The sequence below is a fragment of the Curcuma longa genome, chromosome 4 (genome assembly GCF_044706935.1).
Source record: "Curcuma longa cultivar G26 ecotype Majalengka, Jawa Barat chromosome 4, ITB_CL_G26_1.1, whole genome shotgun sequence".
Classification (NCBI taxonomy): Eukaryota; Viridiplantae; Streptophyta; class Magnoliopsida; order Zingiberales; family Zingiberaceae; genus Curcuma; species Curcuma longa.
In genome coordinates, this window is record NC_133864.1 from 13,382,894 (window position 1) to 13,403,611 (window position 20,718).

A 20,718-nucleotide genomic window follows, 5' to 3' on the forward strand; every position below is an offset into this window, starting at 1 on the left:
GTCACGTAGAGAAAGATAATTAAAAAAGTAAATTCAACTTTATATTTTTGTCGAAATAAATGCTTTTATTTGGATTTTAAATGAAGCAAAAATATATATAATAATGGGGGATCTCCAATTATTGGGAATGGCGTTTCTGTAATTAAAGGGATTTGCCAGGTGCATTCTCGTAAACGGTGGAGTGGGAGTCCGCCGTTTACCCGATCCTGCTGCTGGTTGGCTGGCTGGCTATTTAAACTCGAGAACTTGGAAGAGAGAAAAAGAATCGATTTTTCGTTTCCAGCTTTCTCCCCTTTCTTTTTCGCAAGAAAATTCCTACTTTTGATTGTGAGATTCTTGCGATTGAGACTTGGGGACCAGCAGGTGCTCGATCTCGAGCTCGCCGACGCGGATCGGGACTTGGGGCAGTTTGGCCCTTGGAGATCGGCGTCATGGTCTCGTAGGAGATTGCGCCCGCCCAGGGGCGAGGAAGAGGCCGGGGCTTAGTTCGAGATCGATGGGTTCTTGCATGTCCTTGGAGAACCAGCGTAAGCATTTTATGCAAAAGTTGGTCTTTTGGTTCGTTTTTTCTTCGGTAATTGCTGGATCTTCTCCAGTCGTGGACGGAAGGATCTGCAGAGATTTGACTGAACTTGTGTGCTTACTAAGAAATTTCGCCTGTTCGGCCTTTTGACTGCTAGTTTTGATGACGTTTGGAAAGCGGGATTAATTTCCTGAGTCGTATGTGCTGGAAATTTAACATTTTTCGCTCGCTTAGTGGCGTTTTTAGCTCATCCATCGCAAACGAACACTTCCCGCTGCATTGACCATAATAATCCTTGTTTTTGTTCACTTTCTGGTAGGGGTGTGGTCGTAGAAGGGGATTATGTAACCTGAATGATCCAAGCATCACAAGAAGCAAAATAATCTTAGAGGTTTTTCTCTCTGCAATGCTTTGTGATAGCTAAGCAAATATTTTTGGACTGTCACGGTAGCTTCGTCTCTTATACGTGTCTTCTGGGTTCTGGTATTGTCGCCAACAAGCTAGTGCATGTAGATGTCAATCATTACCTGCAGCTAATGGCACGAGATGTATTAACAGGACCAAAGGAGTGCTGAAGATACTGCAGAAGTTCCATGATAAAAAAAATGCCACGATATAGATCAGTATTTGCTTATTCAGTAACAATCAAGATGAAGTACTTGCCACAATTTAGCTAAAATTAACTATGCATGACTTTTTGTTTGTTTCTTTTATGATTTGTCAGAATCATTTGATGCTCTTAATGCAATCTCAACACAAAATGAAACAGATATTTCATTGGGTTTGTTACTACTTTTTTTAATAGTTCAAAATTCTATTAAAGCATACATATACTAATCCATGGATTTTATAGCAAGACATGCTTTAGTATTGATCAATTGGAGAATTGAAAGAAAGAATTTGCAGAACTTGTAAGTATATTTTTTTAGAAAACAAAAGTCTAATAGACTGCTCTCTTTTATAGATTTTCTCAACTCTCAGATATCATGCCCAAAATATCGTTTAAGAGAGAAAGTATAGGATGTCAGGGTAATTTCTTAGTTAACTGTGTTAATGAAGGTCTATTGTGCCTATTAGCACGGGTCTAAGATTGGTGCTTGAAAGCTACATCATGTACCTAACCAATTTTGGAGGAACCAATAAGCTAGATGGCATATTCACATAGCTTGGTTTACATGATGCCAGACAAGTGTTGCACTCTATAGCTATGATGAATCTGTTTGATTTCCTCCTTAACTTTGATGAATGGTCTTATCACACCATGATCTGTTTGTTTATACAGTTTGTCATTATATATATTGCATGACTTCACTATAAGTTTGAGTTCTGATTTATCTTCCGATATTGCCAGTTGAAATAGGCAAAGCTGCTGCATCTCTATGTCCAGCAAAGCAAAGTACCACTTCATCACAGAGCAGCAGTGCAAGTACACTAGCTCCTCCAAAGGATGTGAATGACCTTCTGGTTTCTGGATATGGAAATGTCTACATATTTACCTATAGTGAATTGAGAGCAGCTACCAGAAATTTTCGACCAGATCAAATTCTTGGAGAAGGTGGTTTTGGAGTTGTGTATAAAGGTGTCATTGATGAGAATGTGAGGCCAGATTTTGAGTCCACTCAAGTTGCTGTGAAAGAGCTCAATCCGAATGGTCTACAAGGGGACAAGGAATGGCTGGTAATGTTCCCCTGATTTGCAGTTCTATACAGCTAATTTCTTTTCCATCATTTTTCCTCCCATAGAGTGCAAAGAGCTGGTGAGCATGGCAAAAAATAAATTGCTTAATCATCCACAATCTTTTGCCCTTGCTAATGAACATGTACATTGTTATTCTTTTGGTGACTTTTAAACCTCAATGGATGAGACATGACTGGAACTTTGATAATCTTAGAACTCAGCTAACCACAAATGCTCTAGTATTCCCCAAAGGCTATCAGAAATTAGTTTTACCCTCATTTTTTGTGCCACCAGTGCTGGTACTGAAAAGACAACAGTTGTACTCAGGCTAATCCTGTATGGGTCACGCAATAATTAAATGATCATATTTTTCGGATCATAGCTGTAGGTTAAGATCCCTGTCTGACTAGGTATGCAAATGGAAGCTACTATGGCGCCTTGAGAATTATTTGTTACATAAAAGTTGATTGGCCATTTAAGTTTATTCAGTAATTAAAGGATTTTATCAGGTTCTTATTTTTAAAAATGCATATCTAAATATGTAAATTAGTATGGAATCCCTAGAACTATACCTCTAAAGCATTTTGGCTGAATTTTACATTTACTATGTTTGTAGAAGTACATATTCTGATGTTTCCTGTGACAAATATTAGAAGATATTGAAGCCACATGTTTTCCATAGTATTTTTTTTATGCTTTTATGATAGTATTATAAAATGAGTTCACCTTTTGCTTTTCAGGCAGAAGTTAACTATCTGGGGCAACTAAGTCACCCGCATCTTGTCAAACTTATTGGGTATTGCTGTGAGGGTAACCATAGGCTGCTAGTATACGAGTATATGGCTTGTGGAAGCCTTGAAAAGCACCTGTTCCGAAGTAAATACTTATGTTTTTATTTATTATCATGCAATTAGTTTAATTAACAAGGATCACTAACTTCTGATTTTACATATTTAGTTAATGGCCATTTATAGCCACCTCCCCATATCTTGATATTGGACAAAATATGTGGAAAAGTGCAACATCAACAAGTTCGTCAAATGGGTTACTAATGAGCAAGATATGCATCTATCTCTTGCTTCAATCTTACTAATAAACACTAGTTATAACTGTGTAGCATAAACCAAGTACTATAAACAGATTTGTAGGCAGTTATACTGCCTACCCTTAATTCTCTTTGTTCTCCATATAACGCAGATTTTAGCAGAAGTTAGATACAAAGAGAAATATCTTTATACATGTATAATAGAATTTTTGTTCTGCTCTGCACATTTATCCATGTGATTGTCTTTGTGTGACAAGGAACAAATTGTATTCTCAGATTATTTGGTTCAATGCTGTTAATCCTTCGCATTGAACTTTGTTTGCATAAATATCATTAATAAATTTTAAGGTTATTTAATTGTTTATACTTTGGCTAACTTTTCCTATTTGATACTAAGCTATATTAACTAAATGTGTCTTTCCACCACGTCTAGAGATGCCTATAATGCCTTTACCTTAAGTTTTTTTCCATTAGATTAATCTTCTGATAAATGGTCTGTATAATATTCAATTATCAGCATACATGCATCTCAGTGTCCTCGTCTATAAATAGTAGTTCAGTTGAAAATTTTGGCGCCGTTATCTGTGTACTTACCTCAATTTTGTTGATACCTTCCTCCACACTTGGGTAAGTTGCAGACTAGAGCACTGATATTAAAAGAGAAATTAAATACAGAGAGTACAATCTAGGCTGCTACTATATGAACACCAGCTTCTTATGCTGTTTATTCTTCAGAGTAGCGTCCAACAACATGGTGACAAAAATTTCAAATCTTGTTTAGTTACATTGTTTATTTACCAAGTTTAGGTTTCTTCTTGACAGGGGTTTGCCTTACAATGCCATGGTCCACTCGGATGAAAATTGCCATTGGTGCAGCAAAAGGACTTGCCTTTCTTCATGGAGCTGAACGATCCATCATTTATCGTGACTTCAAAACATCAAATATATTACTAGATGCGGTTTGTCCTTTTTATACCAATTGCACTGGGTATTAGGTGGGCTATAGTAATCTAAGGATAATAGGAATAAATATAGTAAATTTCTTGTTATTAAAGTTGATGTTCAATATTTCAAATGCCTTGATGAAATCTCATAGGGTAAGAACACTATTATACCTCTAGTGGATAAATAATTACACAAAAAAGAATTAATATTCTGAAAATTCATTGGTTTTTAAATACGTAATTGTAGTTCAGCAATAATTCAACCCCATTTTTTCGTTTAAAGGTTGCCTTCCTACCAAGACTAAGTTGGTTTAGGTCATGAAAATATTTTTTCCATTATTCTATTTGTAGCTTCGAACTAACTGTAGTATTTTTCATGTTTGAACACCATTAGGTTCATTTGAGATGTCTTCTCATTCTGTCTGATACAGTTTTTAACTTTGTTAGGATTATAATGCGAAGCTCTCAGACTTCGGCCTTGCAAAGGAAGGCCCTATGGGCGACCAAACTCATGTTTCGACTCGGGTCATGGGCACATATGGATATGCGGCCCCTGAGTATATAATGACTGGTGAGTCTTCCCAAAGCACAATCCCAGTTATGCTCGTTAAACCTTACCAGTAACTCTCTCTCAAGTCACTGGCTGATACGTCTTACAATGCATGGGTGAGTGATATGCTTTCAGTATCTAGTAAATAAAATACTGAAAGTTCGATCACATTTGCCTTTGATATATTTGTGACAAAACTACTTTTCTTTTACTCGATCCATCTGCTTAACAATATCATATCAGTGCAGTGGTTTAACCTCAATATAATGCAGACATCGAAATCAATGTAATCAATCGGGTACTATTTTAATGAATGTGCAAGATGGATAAACTTTTAGATATTTTATTTCTGTTTATCTTCTAGTCTTGCATCATATTATTATGTTTTTGTAATGTGAAAGTAGAAGTTGATACATATATGATACTGGTTTTGATTCCTTTCAGGCCATTTAACTGCAAGGAGTGATGTCTATGGTTTTGGAGTTGTGCTGCTTGAGATGCTTTTGGGGAGAAGAGCAGTGGACAAAAGCCGTCCAAACCGACAACAAAATCTAGTCGAGTGGGCTCGACCACTCCTCATCCATAACAGGAAGTTGCTGAAGATCTTGGATTCAAGACTGGAAGGGCAATATTCTAACAGAGTTGCTACTGAGGTGGCTAGTTTGGCACATCGATGCCTCAGCCAAAACCCGAAAGGCCGCCCGGCTATGAACGAGGTGGTTAAGACCCTTGAGAACATTCAAAACCTGCCTGAGAGCAGGGAAGATTTTCTGTTTCAGTACAGTGACTGCGCCGTGACACTCTATGAGGTTCCGAAAGAAGCTCCAAGTCATAGTAATTTGGAGAAGAACAATGCAACTGTGAATGGAGCAAATGAATCGAGTGTGCATCATTCTGAAAGGAACAAGTTTGGAAATTGCAGGAGCAATAGTGAACCACCACCTCCCTTGGAATTCAGTCAGTCCAGTCCCTCACCTGAGTCCGATCGACATCGATCGACTATGAAATCCACAGATCATAATCGAATTCCAAGGGCAAATATCAACACGGCGTAGGACTTTTGACATCAATTGCTTTTCATTTGCATATATTTGCTAGCTCTTGTTTACTAGATTTTATTGTTTTAACACACGAGAGTCGAGTTCTTTCATACATGTTCATTTGGGGGAGGAATCTGTTCGTCCCCAATTCTTGGAAATAGGAAGATATCACAAACCTGAGATGTAATATTTTATTAGTAAGATCATTCTGTGATGTATGAGCATTTGACAATTCTCAATGACAGGTTTAAGCATTTCAGCATGGCCTTTTCTTCTTCTTCTTCTTATTGTTATTTCAATCCTCCTCTTTTAATCCTGATGTTTTAAGAATATTTTGAGATTCATGACACTAACAAAAATGTCTTTTAACTCATAAAAAAATAAAATAAAATGACTTAATCAAACTTTATTGGGCAAATATTCAAACAGTATAATTACTTAATTATTAAAAAATATCTCATCGCATATATAATTACTTAATTATTCTTATTATTATTATTATTATTTTTTTTCTTTTATATTTTTCGTTTAAATTTTAAATGAATTGAGCACATTGTAATAGTTGTGAAATCGTAATTGTTATAATTGTTAATGTTAAATAAACTTTGAAATGTCATAATTTTTTTTTTCAGATTGAACTATGAATTAAAACTCGTTCAAAGATTTACATTTATTATCGAATGTAACCCACAATGGCCTAGTCTTAGACTCAATAAACATCATTTAAAGATTTTTTGAAGGCTCCAAAGAATTTTAGACCTCTTATTTTAATTATTTTTTATATTATAACAGTTATGATTTTATAGCCGCTACAATTGTTATAATTATAGCAGTTATAAAATCATAATTGCTATAACTATAAATTACAATTATTGCAATTGCAGTAACAGCTATGAAATCGTAATTGTTACAATTATTATAGTTGTAGTAATTACGAAATCGTGACTGTTATAATTGTTGTAGTTATAACAGTTATGAAATTATAATTATTACAACTATGTAGTAGTTCAGTTGTAGTAGTTACGAAACTATAACTATTATACAGTTGTTTTAGTTATGATTTCATAATTGTTATAATATTCTGATCTATTCAAGATTTAAACAGAAAAATATAGATGGGATAACAATAGGAATAATATGGGAGGATAATTTTATCATTTTACATGTAACTAAGATGTATTTTAATAAAAAAAATTAAAATGAAATTTTGATGATTTTTTAAAAAATTTTTGCCCAACTTTATTATTATAAAATTAAAAAAATTCCTTCAAATGCATAGTGAAAACACTAATATTATTATAAAATATAAAAAATTCCTTCAAATGCATACTGGAAACACTAATGAGATTAAAGAATGACACTGGCTACCGCTCTGGTTTTTCACTCAGATCTTGAAATGACAAAACAGTCCTCTTTCATAACTATGAAATAAAGGGTATAATTAGAAATAAGGGGTATATTTGACATTTGATGTTTTCAATTTTTGTAACTATATCTGATTCCTAACCCTACTGACGCTCCGACGCCCCTCTGTAATTCTCTTCTCCGTCCCTGGCCCTCATCGCCCCGTCACCTGCCGCCGAACACTAAGACCGCCGATATCACCACCACCTCCGGTATTCACCGCGTCTCGCCGTCGGTTCTCCGCTTCTCCACGCCGCCGGTGATCGATCATAAGGTTATTTTTTATTAGCATTTTGCTGTGTCTATTAGTTTTCTTATCAAATTGTTCATTTTTGTAATTGCTTGGTGGTTGGCATCTCCATTGCACGCGGATCAGATCCTATCCTCGATAGATTGAATTTTCTAACTACTGCCTCCTTTACCTTCTCGGTAGCAGTGGTAGCGGCACCATTTCCCGTTTTAAGTTCTTCTGTTGCATGAAGCAATCTCCACTTCTCTTCTCAGTAGTTCTCTGATAGTTGATTCGGTGTGATTGGGTTAGAACTGTAGGAAAGACTATGTCGTCTTCTACCTTCAAGACTATACCTAGAGGTTCCTCCTTGAGAAGAAGTAGAGAAAACCAAATCCATATCTAGAGCTTGCGGTGAATTTGCTTATTCAACCAACTTGTTTGCATTTTAGTCTCCAGGAATATTTAATAAACTTATGGACTATTATCATATACCTTAAAACTTAGCCATTTATTTACAGGTCCTCAATTGATTCCTCGGATAAATTTCACTTGGTCAGATGCAAGATTAGCATGATCAGATTAGCTATGTGAACCGAAAGCATCCATATTGAATATGTGAATTCCCATTTTGATTGACAACCATTGTATACCTATATATTAAAGGCCGTGAAGCTTCTTGTGGCTAACCATGCGTATGACACGTGACATTAACTTATTTCAATATTTGTGTCAGTTCAAACATTTTACGGCAATGGATTATACAGTGTGGATTGAGAATTGAGTTGAGATGACCATTTAGAATCGGGAAATGGAAGCATAATTGGATCGAAAGTTGGGATTGAGTTGAAACTGAACTTTGAGAATTGAGAAATAGGACCCAGATTCTAAATTGAATTGATGGGTCAGTAATAAGGATAGGATATTATATAGTGATTAAGTAGATCAGCACTGGAACTAAATAGGGCAGCAATAATCAATTTCAGACCACTTTAATTTGCTGTGTAGCTGGGTTAACTGCAACTTTGATGTACCAGCTTAGAGGTTGATCCATACAGGATTCATCATGGGTTGCTGATTCTTTGCTTTATGCCTTAAGGATCAAACTCATTCTTTTTTTTTTTTTTTTTTCATTTTTGCTTTCTAATGTGCTCTTGTTAATCTACTTGCATGTTAATTTTAAAAATTGTAATTCATCCAATTTGTTTTTGTCTTATCAATTTGTTGTAGAATAGTTTGATTTGTATTTTGAGATATAGTTGATTTGCTTTTAATTGTCACCAAAGATAATTGCAGAAAATCAGTAATTTGCTGCTTAATTTGGGGATCTAGGTCGGTCCGACTAATGACCTTGGCCGGGTCAATATCTGAGTTGACATGCTGTTCAACCAATTGATCCACAGGTGTGACACTATGCCAGTGACCTGGAGCTTGTCTGCTTAGATTTCTGGTCCAATTTTTATAATTATGATCACAAAGCCTTTCTTCTTCTATCAATCTCCTGCTTAAATTGCCACTCGCCAAACTCTTGCATTTGGTGTCTTTCTTCTTCTATCAATCCCCTGCTTAAATTGCCACTCGCCAACTCTTGCGTTCGGTGCCTTCTACGCTCTTACTTGTTCTTGATCTGCAAAACATCCTCTATTAGCCTATCTATTGGCTCCCTTGTCGCTGCTATTCACCAACCCACCACTCTATCCTTTATGCCTTCAACCTCTTAGGCTGTTTTTACTCCATTTCTACCTAACAACAATGAGAAACCCACTAACCTTGCACAATATTGGGCTTTGTTGCTTTCCACCATTTGCTTGCAGCTTTGCACCATCAACATGGTGCCAGAGCAAGAGCTACAAGTGCTATATACGTAGAGAGCATGCTGATATGTTGATATGCAATGAAACAATGAAAATTTATGGATGTTAGAGCGAGATCTAGAAGAAATGGCAGCAATGGCGAGCTGCAGGATTGGAAAGTAGGATTAAGAATATGGAGATCTGCATGGAACAAAGATTTCTATGCTTGGAAACTTGTGAATGTATTTCTTTGCTTGTCATAGTTATTGAGGTGATAATTAAATAAATAAATGAGCTAAGCTATTTGCTAATTAATATGTTAATCTGGTTTGTTGGGGATCAACCAAAATATTATTTCAAGATGGGAAAAGCAATGATCAATATTGTAGATTGTGATGGATAGTTTGATGAAACTAATTCTTATGATGCTACAGTTTATACCTAGTAAGTTTACACAAATAGAATTTATCAAGACAATGGATCCATAGGAAGGATACTCCAATTCTAGTTTGAGGTGCTAGTAGAAACCAATCCTGCCATTTTGAAGAGCTCATTATTGCCAAGATCGTTGATAAGCTATCCAATTGGGTCAAAGCGTGGCTGTCTAAGTGTCATGGAGAAGAGCACCAAGGTGTACTACCACTACAACCATACCGATGCTTGTCGCCTCTCCAGATGGACCACAAGGTGCCTAGGGATCATTTTTGTCCACTCAATGTCTTTTTCTTTGCACTGGTAAAGATTGGAGCTCTTTTTTTTTTGGTTGGAAATAGGGAGTGTTACCAGTATCTCTATGCAAGGCCATGGCAAAAGGTGGTGAATTTCTATGAAAATTTGGTGAGCAGCGGGAAGGGTGCTTCCTCACTCTATAGCCTATTCCCCTCTGAGGTAAAATTTATGCCCACTTGTACTTCAAGGTTTTATGGTGATATTGGGAACTGAAGTAATAGGGAGGAAAGACAAAATGTTTCCTATCCATTCTTTTAAATGCAAGTACTTTCCTTTGCCAAATTAATTGCTAAGCTAAAGTTCATTTGAAAATACCAGATTTCATAGTCTTTTTTGTTGAATGGATCTTGTTTCTATCAGTATGCTTGGTTAAGTCCCATGCTGTAAGATGATCATATGTTACAAAATCAAATTTTGCATTTTGATCTACTATCAGTTTAGTTCTTAATATGAAATTACTATGTTAATTTTATCTGGCATTGAACCTTAAATTCCAAAAATTCAACCATAAAATGAGATATTCTCTGTGGATAAGAGCTGTGCTGCCTAGAGAAGAACTTTTGATGGCTTGGCCTGCTCTGAAGCTTTTACTTATAGAGTTTGCAAATATATCCTTCTATGCAGAATTATAAGGTCTAGGCATTTTGGTTCTCCAATGTTCTGTATCGCTTACTAGTGTGGGCATTTTCCTTTGCAAAGAATACTTATAATTAAAAAATGTAAATGTATTTAAATGGACATACAAATACATATGAACACCATATGCATGCTATTGCTCTATTATGATTATGTTTGTTAAATGATCATAATATCTAGGAGTACTGTTAAATGTTAAAGTTTTAACTTCAGTGTGTGATATTTTGAGCTAGATGGTATTATCATGACTAAATTGTTCATTGAGAAGAAATATGTAAATATGTTAGAAAAAATATAATCCAATAGAAAAATATAGTAGGCAAGAGTAATGTATTGTGGCCGTCTTTACTGATGCACAGATGGAGATGCAAGAATTATCGAGGGCAAATCATGAAAATGCTCCTATGCCAAAGAATTTAGGGGAAGTGATATAGGGAAAGAAGCTAGAGAGAATAGAGATATGAGAGTATCAGAGGAATGATGTAATAGATACAATCCCAAAGAAAACAAAATTGAATGCTGATTGTTTTTGTTTCCATGTTAATGCTCATGAATTTTAATGAAAGAAAATAAGAAATCATTTCTCTCAGTAAAATCCTCTTGCTAACATACTGTCTGAGGCTTTCTACCAGGAGAATTCAAAAGGTTTATTTAATTAGTTAATATATTTGATAAATGATATAAATTAATTAGTTTATCCATGATGTGGCAACTCTAGTAGTTATCCCAATAACATGTTTGCAAATTCACACATAGAGTCAGACTTTTTTCTTTTAGCTCAGCATGTGCTACCCAGTTTACAATAGTTCACTGTAAAAAAGTTAATGAATTTGTTGACTATACTGACAAGTTTTTATAACACCATTTTCAGGTTTCATTCATGCACTCTCCATTTTTAGAGGATATGAATGTATGAGTTTCACCATTATCCATTATGCTTTTATCCTCAAAGGATATAGATCTTGTTGTATAATCTAGTTAGGTAGAGAGTAGTTGTCACATGGGTGGAGCTAAGGACAACTTGAGGTGTGTGAACCAACCTTATGTGATATTCGAGTAGTTCTACATTTGGCATATGTTGAATATCAACAACCTATGCTGTATTATATGGAGCTCATCAAGTGGCATCCTAATGAATTTGTTTTATTAGAACTATCATGTTGAAATTGGCAGTCTGCATTGCCCACCTTCATCCTCAATCTTCTATCCTTTTTTGAAAAAAAAAATTATGGTTACAATCCATGTTGAAACATGTTGATCTTAAAATATATTTATATATATGGCCTTTTTCTGCAGAATCATAGGCCAACTGATGCTGTGGTGGATTCTCATAGTGACTGTGATATATCAACTGAAGTTACTGAACCTGTTAAAGCAAGGACAGGAAGATGGGAAAGAATAACATTTAAGATTGTCTTGTCATATCATGGAGAGTCATTTGATGGGTGGCAAAAGCAGCCTGGTTTGCACACTGTTCAAGGGTAAGCTGTGTGACAGTAATGATGCACAGTTGTTTGGTTGTATTAGCTATTTCATTCGAGAAGGATACCTACTGTAACTTCCAATGGTGGTTCAGCTTGTCTATTTATGATTTTCTTCTTTTGTTCTACAGAGTTGTAGAACAATGTCTTGGCAGGTTTGTTGATGAGAACAAAGCTAAGCAATTAAAAGAGAAGTCCATGCCTGTTGAAGGATGTGCTGTTGTTGCTGGACGCACAGACAAGGGAGTGACTGCACTGCAACAAGTTTGTTCATTTTGTTAGTTCAACTTCAGTCATATATATTTGTTTTGCATTTTACCTGTCATACATTTTATTTATTTTAAACCTAAATAGGTATTCAATCACATGCTGTCTTTCGAATTATGTACATGGGAATATCATTCCAGAGTCTCTTCCTTTTAAGTTTCTGCATTCTCAAGCATATGTATATGATATTCTTGGCATCTGTTTTTGAGAGAGATAGCATGTAGTGCACTATGCTGAATGAAATCATTGATCGTTTTGGGAAGTTTGTCTAGATGCAGTGCAGTTATTTGTACAATAGAGTTTGGCAAAACCATGATACACTTCAAGAACAGAAGGTGGGGACAATATTATTTAGGCATGCAGTCTGGTTCCAGTACAAAGAAAGCAAGATTCTTTGAATTGTTCCCACCTTTTTGTCTTTGTTCTTTTTTGCTCCCAGAGTTGCTAATTTCAAAGATAGGTAAACCATTTAAAGATTCCTTCTCTTATAGCACTGAAATCCATCAAATCTTCTGTTGGTTATAATTCCAGATGTGGGCTGATTGATCTGAGTCTATCTATTGTAAACATCACACCTAAAAGTTGGTTTGGTTTTTCATATGCTGTTGTTAACTTACATCAGGAAAATTATTCTGCTTGCTCATATGCAGCAGTAGTATGTTAACAGGATTTTTGCTGCTTCTATTCAGCTTGTTTTGCTTCATGAAAATGTTATCTGAGTTTTAAATGTTTTTACTATCCAATTCAATATAATTCAGTACATAATACTAATTGGAGGGAAAATTCTTTTTTTACTGGGCACTATTACTATCTGCAATAGACTGGAGATTCAATTCGCTGAATAGTGGAACCAATGAGTTCCTGTAGGCAGATATGCATGTGAACATTTGTAAGGAACCTGCAGATCTCTCTTTTTCTCTGAATCACCAGTCTCTTTGCTGCACACTTGATGCTCTTTCTATTCGAATAAATGATTTATGAATTTTCATATATAGGATCATTTTATTTGTCATTGAAATGAAAGTTGATTTCACTTTTTAATCATAGAAATGCAAACTTTTTATCTATATCTGCCTAATTACATCTTTTACAATTAACTAGATACCTGGAGAAAGGATGTCAGTTGTGGAGATATAATACATAGCATCAATGAAGTAGCTCCGGGAAAGATCAGAGCTTTGGAAGTCACTGGGGTAGGTTTCTTTATATTATAATCACTGATTGAAGTAGTCAGAGACTAAGGTTTCTTTTATATTAACAGGCTAAAGTTGTGTTGTCTAAACTAAAGGAGTTTACTTTGGTAATTGTCTTTGAATCTTGCTTTATAGAGCAAGTTTATCATATAATGTTATCATTAGCATTCCAAAGGGCTTTGAGGCCTAAAAGTACTTTGGAAAGCATTCCTATATGCATTCTAAATATGGCTTGTGAGTTGATAATTTATTTGTAGTTGTTTGAAGCCTGTTGAGAAGAATAAGTCTATCAGTTAATAATAGATAAGTTGCTCTTATATGTACGACTTCAGCATAGACATTGATTTATGTTTTTCTTGTTATAGAAAATAGTAAATTTTCACTCAGAAAAACAAGATTGACTAAGACTTCTAACCAAGATGACCTACTAGTACTACTAGTGCAAGAGTTGTGACTTCAATAATGCAGTGCTTTAGATTAAAGTTGACAAGTGATCTTATTCTTATTTTCAAAAGAGTTAAATTTTCTTGAATATAGTCTTCTGAACTCTCCCTCAAATTGAAGATATCACGGGATGCTTAAGTTTGTGACAAATGAAGAGAAATTGTGAAGGTTACATATATATTAAAGTTACAAATGATAATCTTCTCAGAACAAGGATAATATCTTATCAATTTAATCCTCTGTCTAAGTGTCTTCTTTTGTGAACATCCTGCTTCTCAACCTTTACCTACTTGATGCTTGTCTCTATTTTAGTGGTTATTATTCTTCAGCGTGAGTAAACGCCTTAACATTTCTTTGTTTCATTTTTGTGTCTCTTTTCTGTTTAAGTGGAAAATTGTTTTTTTTTTCCTAGGAAAGATCCATTTTTAATCACATTTTAAAATCTGATTAATAGGCTTCGTTCGGTGTTGTATCTATATTTAATTTTCTGATGGAAAAACATTCTTCTTCAGGTTTCACGTGTATTTCATCCCAATTTTGCAGCTACATGGAGGCGATACTTTTACATTCTTCCCCTTAATGATAATGAAGAATTAATCTCAAGTTGTTTTGAAAGGCACTGGTCAAATAGCTCCATTGGGTGTGAAGATGATCAGATGAATGAACTGCAGGAAAACCATCCAGTTGAGAAAGAGCAGCAATTAACTTTCTCCCATCTAAATGAAGATGACCACCCAGGTATTTCTGAATTAAAACCAAGGAGCTTTAGTATAAGCAAGGTGGACCGACTCCTACAACAGCTTGAAGGAAAGTCATTATCATACAAAATGTTTGCACGTGATACAAAAGCTTCAAGAAGCAGGTTAGAGAGGTTATTCTTTATCACATAAAAATACTAAATGAAACAGACTCTGACATGAACCAAATATTTTTTGTAAGGACAAAAGATGCCATATGGAATGCAAGTGATTGAGAGGAAGTGTGCTTAAGGTGTGGTTTAGTAAGGATATCACTGGATGACATGTTTTTTTTTGATAAGTTTTTTTTTCTAATTGACCATAAATATGAGATTAGGAATTTTTTTGCAACTCTTAGAAACTGCTAGTCTAGCTTGGAGCAGCAGTAATGTTCTTTCTGTTTTGTGACTGCTCTAGATTGACTTCACTTCTCACATTTATAAAGCAAGTCATCCTTGTCAAATTACACAATTATTAAAGAACATATTTCGGTGTCCATGCTTGCATTTATACTTGAATATTAAACATATCTCTGCAGAATCAGCTTGTCATTCACATCCTTGGGCTTGCGTTTTCTTTTGGTCATTAGGCAATTTAATTTGACACTCATTGAGCTTCACCTGTCATGATCAACCATGGAGAACCCTAAGCAAGTAGATCATGTGTATAGATGATCCCCCATCACCTCTATGGATAAGAACAATCGATTATTAATTTAATATGAAAGATTCTGTTTCAGATCTAATAGCCTGATTTATTTATTTATTTTTAAAAAAGTAATTTCATCATGAGAGTCCTTGTACTAGTCCAAATATATCTATTCTTGCTTGTATAAGTTGCAATTTCTGTTTACATTAAATGATTTTTCCTGTTTTTTATATACACACTAAATGTTATTGTAATCTATGTATGACTATTGTTCTCTTCTTTATTCTTGTAGCGGACCTGCTACAGAGTGCTTTATGTTCCATGCTCGTGCTGCAGAAACTAAAATGCGCTGCAACCTCGAGGTTATTTTATTTCCATATCTGATTGTATATCAAGCCGAAAAGATAACTAGTTGGAAATTCTTCTTCATTCGATTTGATTTACCTCATAGTAAATTACTTGTCTTAAAATGCCAAGTTCACTCGCTCTCTTCAAGCACATGATTTATGAGTGATTCTGATTTTACTTATGCTGGAATATGTCATTGGATCAAGATGTGCACTTAACTGGTTTATTCTACAATTAGTTTCTATTTTTACAACTAAAACTTGTTACAAACTTTTCTTCACTAGGATTATGAAAATTGCCAAAGGGTGATGTGTGTGGAGCTCGTTGCAAATCGCTTCCTGAGGAAGGTACTTTAGAGAGACCAATTTGCTATAATAGAGTTTGAGATTATCATTATGATCTTGTTTTCTTTTGCAGATGGTTCGTGTTATTGTGGCAACTGCCATTAGAGAGGCAGCCGCTGGTGCGGATGATGATGCTTTAATTAAGCTGATGGATGCCACATGTAGGCGTGCTACAGCTCCTCCTGCCCCTCCTGAGGGCCTCTGTCTTGTTAACGTCGGTTATGGAGAATTCAAAGAAAAGTTTTGCTTGATTAGATGAGGTTCGTTAACTTCGTTTTCATTTTTTTCCCTCCAATTCTTCTCGATGTTTGTCTCTGTAGATTTGTCTGCTAATTGAACTCCTGATGTGGTAAATTGATGGCTCACATTGATCGTTTTATAAAGCATGAAAGATCTTTTCTAACTCTTTGGACATGATTGAATTGGTTAATAGGGAACAGATTTAGCACTATCAACTACTTACTATCTCGGCAGATTAAATATCTCACAAACCTACTAAAAAATAAAAATATATATATGAAAAATAATAATTTTTATATTTTAATTATGAATTAGATAAATTATATGCATGAGTCCATAAAAAATAAATAAATATTATAATATTTAAATATTATTTAAATATTTATAATATATATATATATATAATTTTAAAAATTTTAAATTTAATTAAAGATTAAGATTAATATGTTACGTGCTCATTAAATTTTTTATTTTTATTTTATATTTAAAAAATATCTTATTCCACCTACATCTATTTTAAAATTGATTGATAAAAAAAAATCTAATCCATTTAAATTGTCTAACAAGACAGGCTAATTCATCGAATCTAATCTAAATTGACAACTCTAAATATTATCGGATCAACTGATTTTTTTTCTATAACCTTATCATCTAAAACAATATAAGAAGATGAACCTGATAATATTTCAACAAAAACAAGTATACAACTTGGATCGAAATTGTTAGAGAAACCAAGCTTCATGAACTAAAATGTTTTTATTTGTTCAAACATGTTTGCATAAAAACAGCACAGTGTAGTAAAAGCAGCAAGCGTTCAAACCAACATTCATTCTCACAAGATCAAATCTCAGGTAGAACAATGATCACCAACCATACTTGGCCTGTGTTTCTGCTTTGGTGAGAAGACCCCTGGAACGGCGTTCGGCGAGTTCCATTTCCTTCTGCCTCATGTCGAAGTACAGTGACCCAATCTGATGCTTTCTCTTATGCAACTTTGTGGGCTTTCCCTTGCTCGAAGAAGTAGTAGGCTGCATTGCATGTTTAGATAGAAGCACATTAGACAGGATGTTATTGTAGTTTATTCAAAATTGCAAAAAATGAAGATCACTGTCTCCGACTATAATAGCTCATAAGTGCTGATAACATTTCTTGCCATCAACTTGATCAAAGACGATTCAAAGTCTAGATTGTTAGCTAAAACCTCTATCTATTTAAGAACATTGCAGGTACCCGCTTGGTTATCGGGTGTCATACCGAGCAAAAGAAGCAAAACAACTCCATCTATGTAATAAATGAAACCAAACTTAATTGGCTCACATCACACACTAAACGGCAGGCAATTATTTTTGAATATAGGATTTAGCAATTAACTGAACATATCATCAAAGATCAGACAAAGTGTACTGCCCCATAAAAATACCATGACAACCTGATAGGGGCCTCAGTATGACCTAGAGCCACACATGCACACTAGCTCACAAATAATCAATTGCTTTAATACTAGGTGGTTGCTTGCAAAAAAATTGAAAAGCTAGTGCTTTCCCTAATTTATGGATTTTGGAACAAAATTATATCATGAATGTAGCCAAATTGAATTCCACATGGTTTGTCCTGTGTGAATTTGACAAATTAACCTTGAAGTAGTAAACATTTTAGTAATGCAGTTATATCAATGTAATGAATTGGCACAAGATTATGGCAGTTCAAATTATAGATTGAAACCAGAATGGAATTGAGAGATGGACCAGATGGATATGCTTACTGAGTTTGAAATATCATTTTATCCTATATTGGATGCTTACTCCGTTCTGAACTTCAAGAAGTTATATTCTGGATATATGCTAAATAGGTAGCTAAGAAATACCACATCCCTTTAGTCATAAACTTGTCATACATATGCATATAACAGCATTGACAAGTTTTCTCTATGAAGAATTCAGATCTCACAGAACAAAACCCATCCAATTGTAGGTTCCCAACAGGGCGGATGGTTATTGCTATGATTAAGTTCAGGGAAATTTCCAATTTAAAGTGGAGAAATTCCACCATGAAATATTACCATATAAATTAAGCCAACAGAAGTGCATACACGGATTGTGCAAGAAAATATAATCTTATCGCCCACTAAAATCCAGTAGGAGGGACACCTAAGCACTGAAGAAGTTAGCCCCAAATACACTTAACATGACTAACTTGCAAATCAAGGGTTTTAAGGCACTTACTTCTCTAGGAATGATTCCATTGACTTGGGTTTCACCATATCACATAATAACAAATGCTTGCAGGTCTAATCAAGTGTTCATTAAATTTTCAATTGACTATTCCAAAACAAGTCAACTTATGAATTCCATCCCAACTATAATTGTTAGAAATAGACTACACATGATGAATATGCTTGTTTTTATTTATGGTATATTTAAATAAATGTAAGAATTTATAGACTGCAAATGAGGAATTTATGTTTATGATATATTTTAAATAAATGAGGAATTTATCGACTACACATGACGATATAGCATTGTTCCATAATACAAGTACACAGGATTGTCAGAATATTTATCTCTCAGGAAGAACCAGTGATTCTTAACAAAAAACATGAAAGTAGTCTTGCATAGGTAAAGAAAAGATCTATGGTCATTATAACTATAGAAATTAATCTAACGTGTGAAACTACAGTATCAGGTAGTGGAAAGCCAGTTTGTTCAGTTTCAGTGGAACTAAAAAAAAGTACAATAAACTTACTAGTGAGATCTAGTGTCAAATGAAACATATAGATAATAAGTTAAACTCAGCAAGTTATGGCACATTAATCCTAAATCAACAAAGGGGATGGCAGAATATCAAACCTGGTAAGATGGTCCAAAAGCTATCCCAGTCATCTTAGTCTGGTCCTGCCTAGGTCTGTTTTTCATCAGCTCATCTTGTTTCACCTCCAAAATTTCCATAGGAATCTCATGCCTCCCTCTCTTACCGGCAATCTTCCCCATGTCCGGAACATCAGATGTAACTGGAGCAGTGCATTCGGACCAATTCCCCTGATAGCTCCCATATTCAGTAGCTCCTCCATAACTTGGATCCCAATACGAAGTAGCAACATTACCATCAAATCCTGAATAAGCTGTTCCTTCCGCCCCAGTTTGATCCAAGCCAACAGCACCATTACTTGGAATAGTCATATATGTTGTCTCGTCGTTGGCATTTTCAGTAGGTGCAGCACTCCAATCACCATTGTAAGCCTGATAGTCCCCGGACCCTAAAGAACTACTCTCATGCACAGAGGCAAAGCCGCCAGAATTGTCGGCACTGACATCTGCGTCCACGATGGATCTCCTTGATGAAGCGGAGCCCGAAGATGGCACTAATCCGAAAGTATTTTTGGGGGCAGGAAGCCATGAAAAAGACGCCGAGGACGAGGCCTTTGGAACACTAGAAGCGTAATCCTTCACTTTGCTCCTCCCCTTGACATCCTCATCCTCTTCATCATCATCAAATTGCCCATTGTTCAGCACAGATGGATTAGGAGAGAGTTTAAATTGGACACCCCTATTAGGGTTTTGATCAGGAGAGGAGGGATTCATGGACTTTTCAGGACCCAAATTTTCGGATTTTGGAGGCGGAATTGTAGAAAACAATGAAGAAGAGGACGAATTCTTAGGTGGAGGAAGAGCCGAAAATTTCAAATTTCGAGATAAGGAAGGCGTTCCCGTGGAAAATGCCCTGCTTTTCTCTTTCTCATGGTCGTCTTGTTCGCCAAGACGGAGGGAACTAGAACGGAAAGAAGAGGACGGTAGCTTGGGCGGAGGAAGAGCCGAAAAGACCGATCTCGGAGCGGAGGGGCGAATATCTCAGCCTCGTCATCTACTTCGCCAAGACGACTGGATACGAGATCCGAAGGGAGGGATCTGGGCGGAGGAAGCGACGAGACGAAGAGAAGACGTCGGTAGGTTGCTCATCGCCTTCGGCTCCGCCTTGCTCCTCTTCGTCGTCGGAGGAAGCGTAGTTGGCCACCAAAGAATCCATTGTCTAGGGATGCCCGCGGTGGCGGCCGGCCATACATAGACCTAGAGGCGACAAAAAAAATCGGTTAAATTTTAATTGATTAAAAATAATTCAGTTTGATTATTTTATTTTATTGATTTAATTTATTTGATTTTTATTTTAAAAATTTAAAAGATTTAATTTATTTGATTTAAAAAAAAATTTGATTGATTCGGTTTGGAGTTCGTTTATTTTAAAAATACTCAGTCATCCCCAACTTTATGTCTTGGTTATGGGCCTTAAATGGGCCGAAATTCTATTCAATTTATAATGGGCCAAAGAATTGGGCTCTTCGACAGAGTCATTTATTTATCCCCACATATTGTCCTTTTCCAAATTCGACCACGTGCAATTTGAGTGTGGTGTAGCAAGATCTTCTCAAATATCTAGCTAACTCAGTCGACGCTG

At 35.4% G+C, this 20,718-nt stretch overlaps 3 protein-coding genes across 4 annotated transcripts; 2 read left to right on the top strand and 1 right to left on the bottom strand.

Annotated features, from left to right (window-relative positions):
- Positions 1-280: 280 nt before the first annotated feature.
- LOC141826220 (putative serine/threonine-protein kinase PBL17) lies at positions 281-6,018 on the top strand. The gene is made up of 6 exons (XM_074713469.1): positions 281-527; positions 1,875-2,200; positions 2,941-3,076; positions 4,068-4,204; positions 4,637-4,760; positions 5,184-6,018. The coding sequence occupies exons 1-6, from the start codon at positions 497-499 to the stop codon at positions 5,792-5,794; spliced, it is 1,365 nt and encodes a 454-aa protein (XP_074569570.1). The 5' UTR covers positions 281-496; the 3' UTR covers positions 5,795-6,018.
- Positions 6,019-7,400: 1,382 nt separating this feature from the next.
- On the top strand, positions 7,401-16,427 carry LOC141826222 (uncharacterized). Of its 2 annotated transcripts, XM_074713473.1 has the most exons (10): positions 7,401-7,457; positions 9,640-9,892; positions 9,979-10,093; positions 11,867-12,051; positions 12,183-12,328; positions 13,420-13,511; positions 14,468-14,826; positions 15,633-15,702; positions 15,973-16,035; positions 16,106-16,427. In XM_074713473.1, exons 2-10 carry the CDS (start codon positions 9,819-9,821, stop codon positions 16,289-16,291), a joined length of 1,290 nt encoding a protein of 429 aa, XP_074569574.1. In that variant the 5' UTR covers positions 7,401-7,457; positions 9,640-9,818; the 3' UTR covers positions 16,292-16,427. The 2 variants fall into 2 exon arrangements, with proteins under 2 accessions (XP_074569574.1, XP_074569575.1); XM_074713474.1 differs by lacking the exon at positions 7,401-7,457 and having other exon boundaries at positions 8,573-9,892; positions 14,468-14,817.
- Positions 16,428-16,984: 557 nt separating this feature from the next.
- LOC141827432 (uncharacterized) lies at positions 16,985-20,309 on the bottom strand. The gene is given in 4 exon segments (XM_074714675.1): positions 16,985-17,300; positions 19,119-20,117; positions 20,120-20,196; positions 20,199-20,309. Coding segments are annotated over 4 exon segments (1,335 nt in total). The 5' UTR covers positions 20,293-20,309; the 3' UTR covers positions 16,985-17,135.
- Between the last annotated feature and the right edge of the window lie 409 nt (positions 20,310-20,718).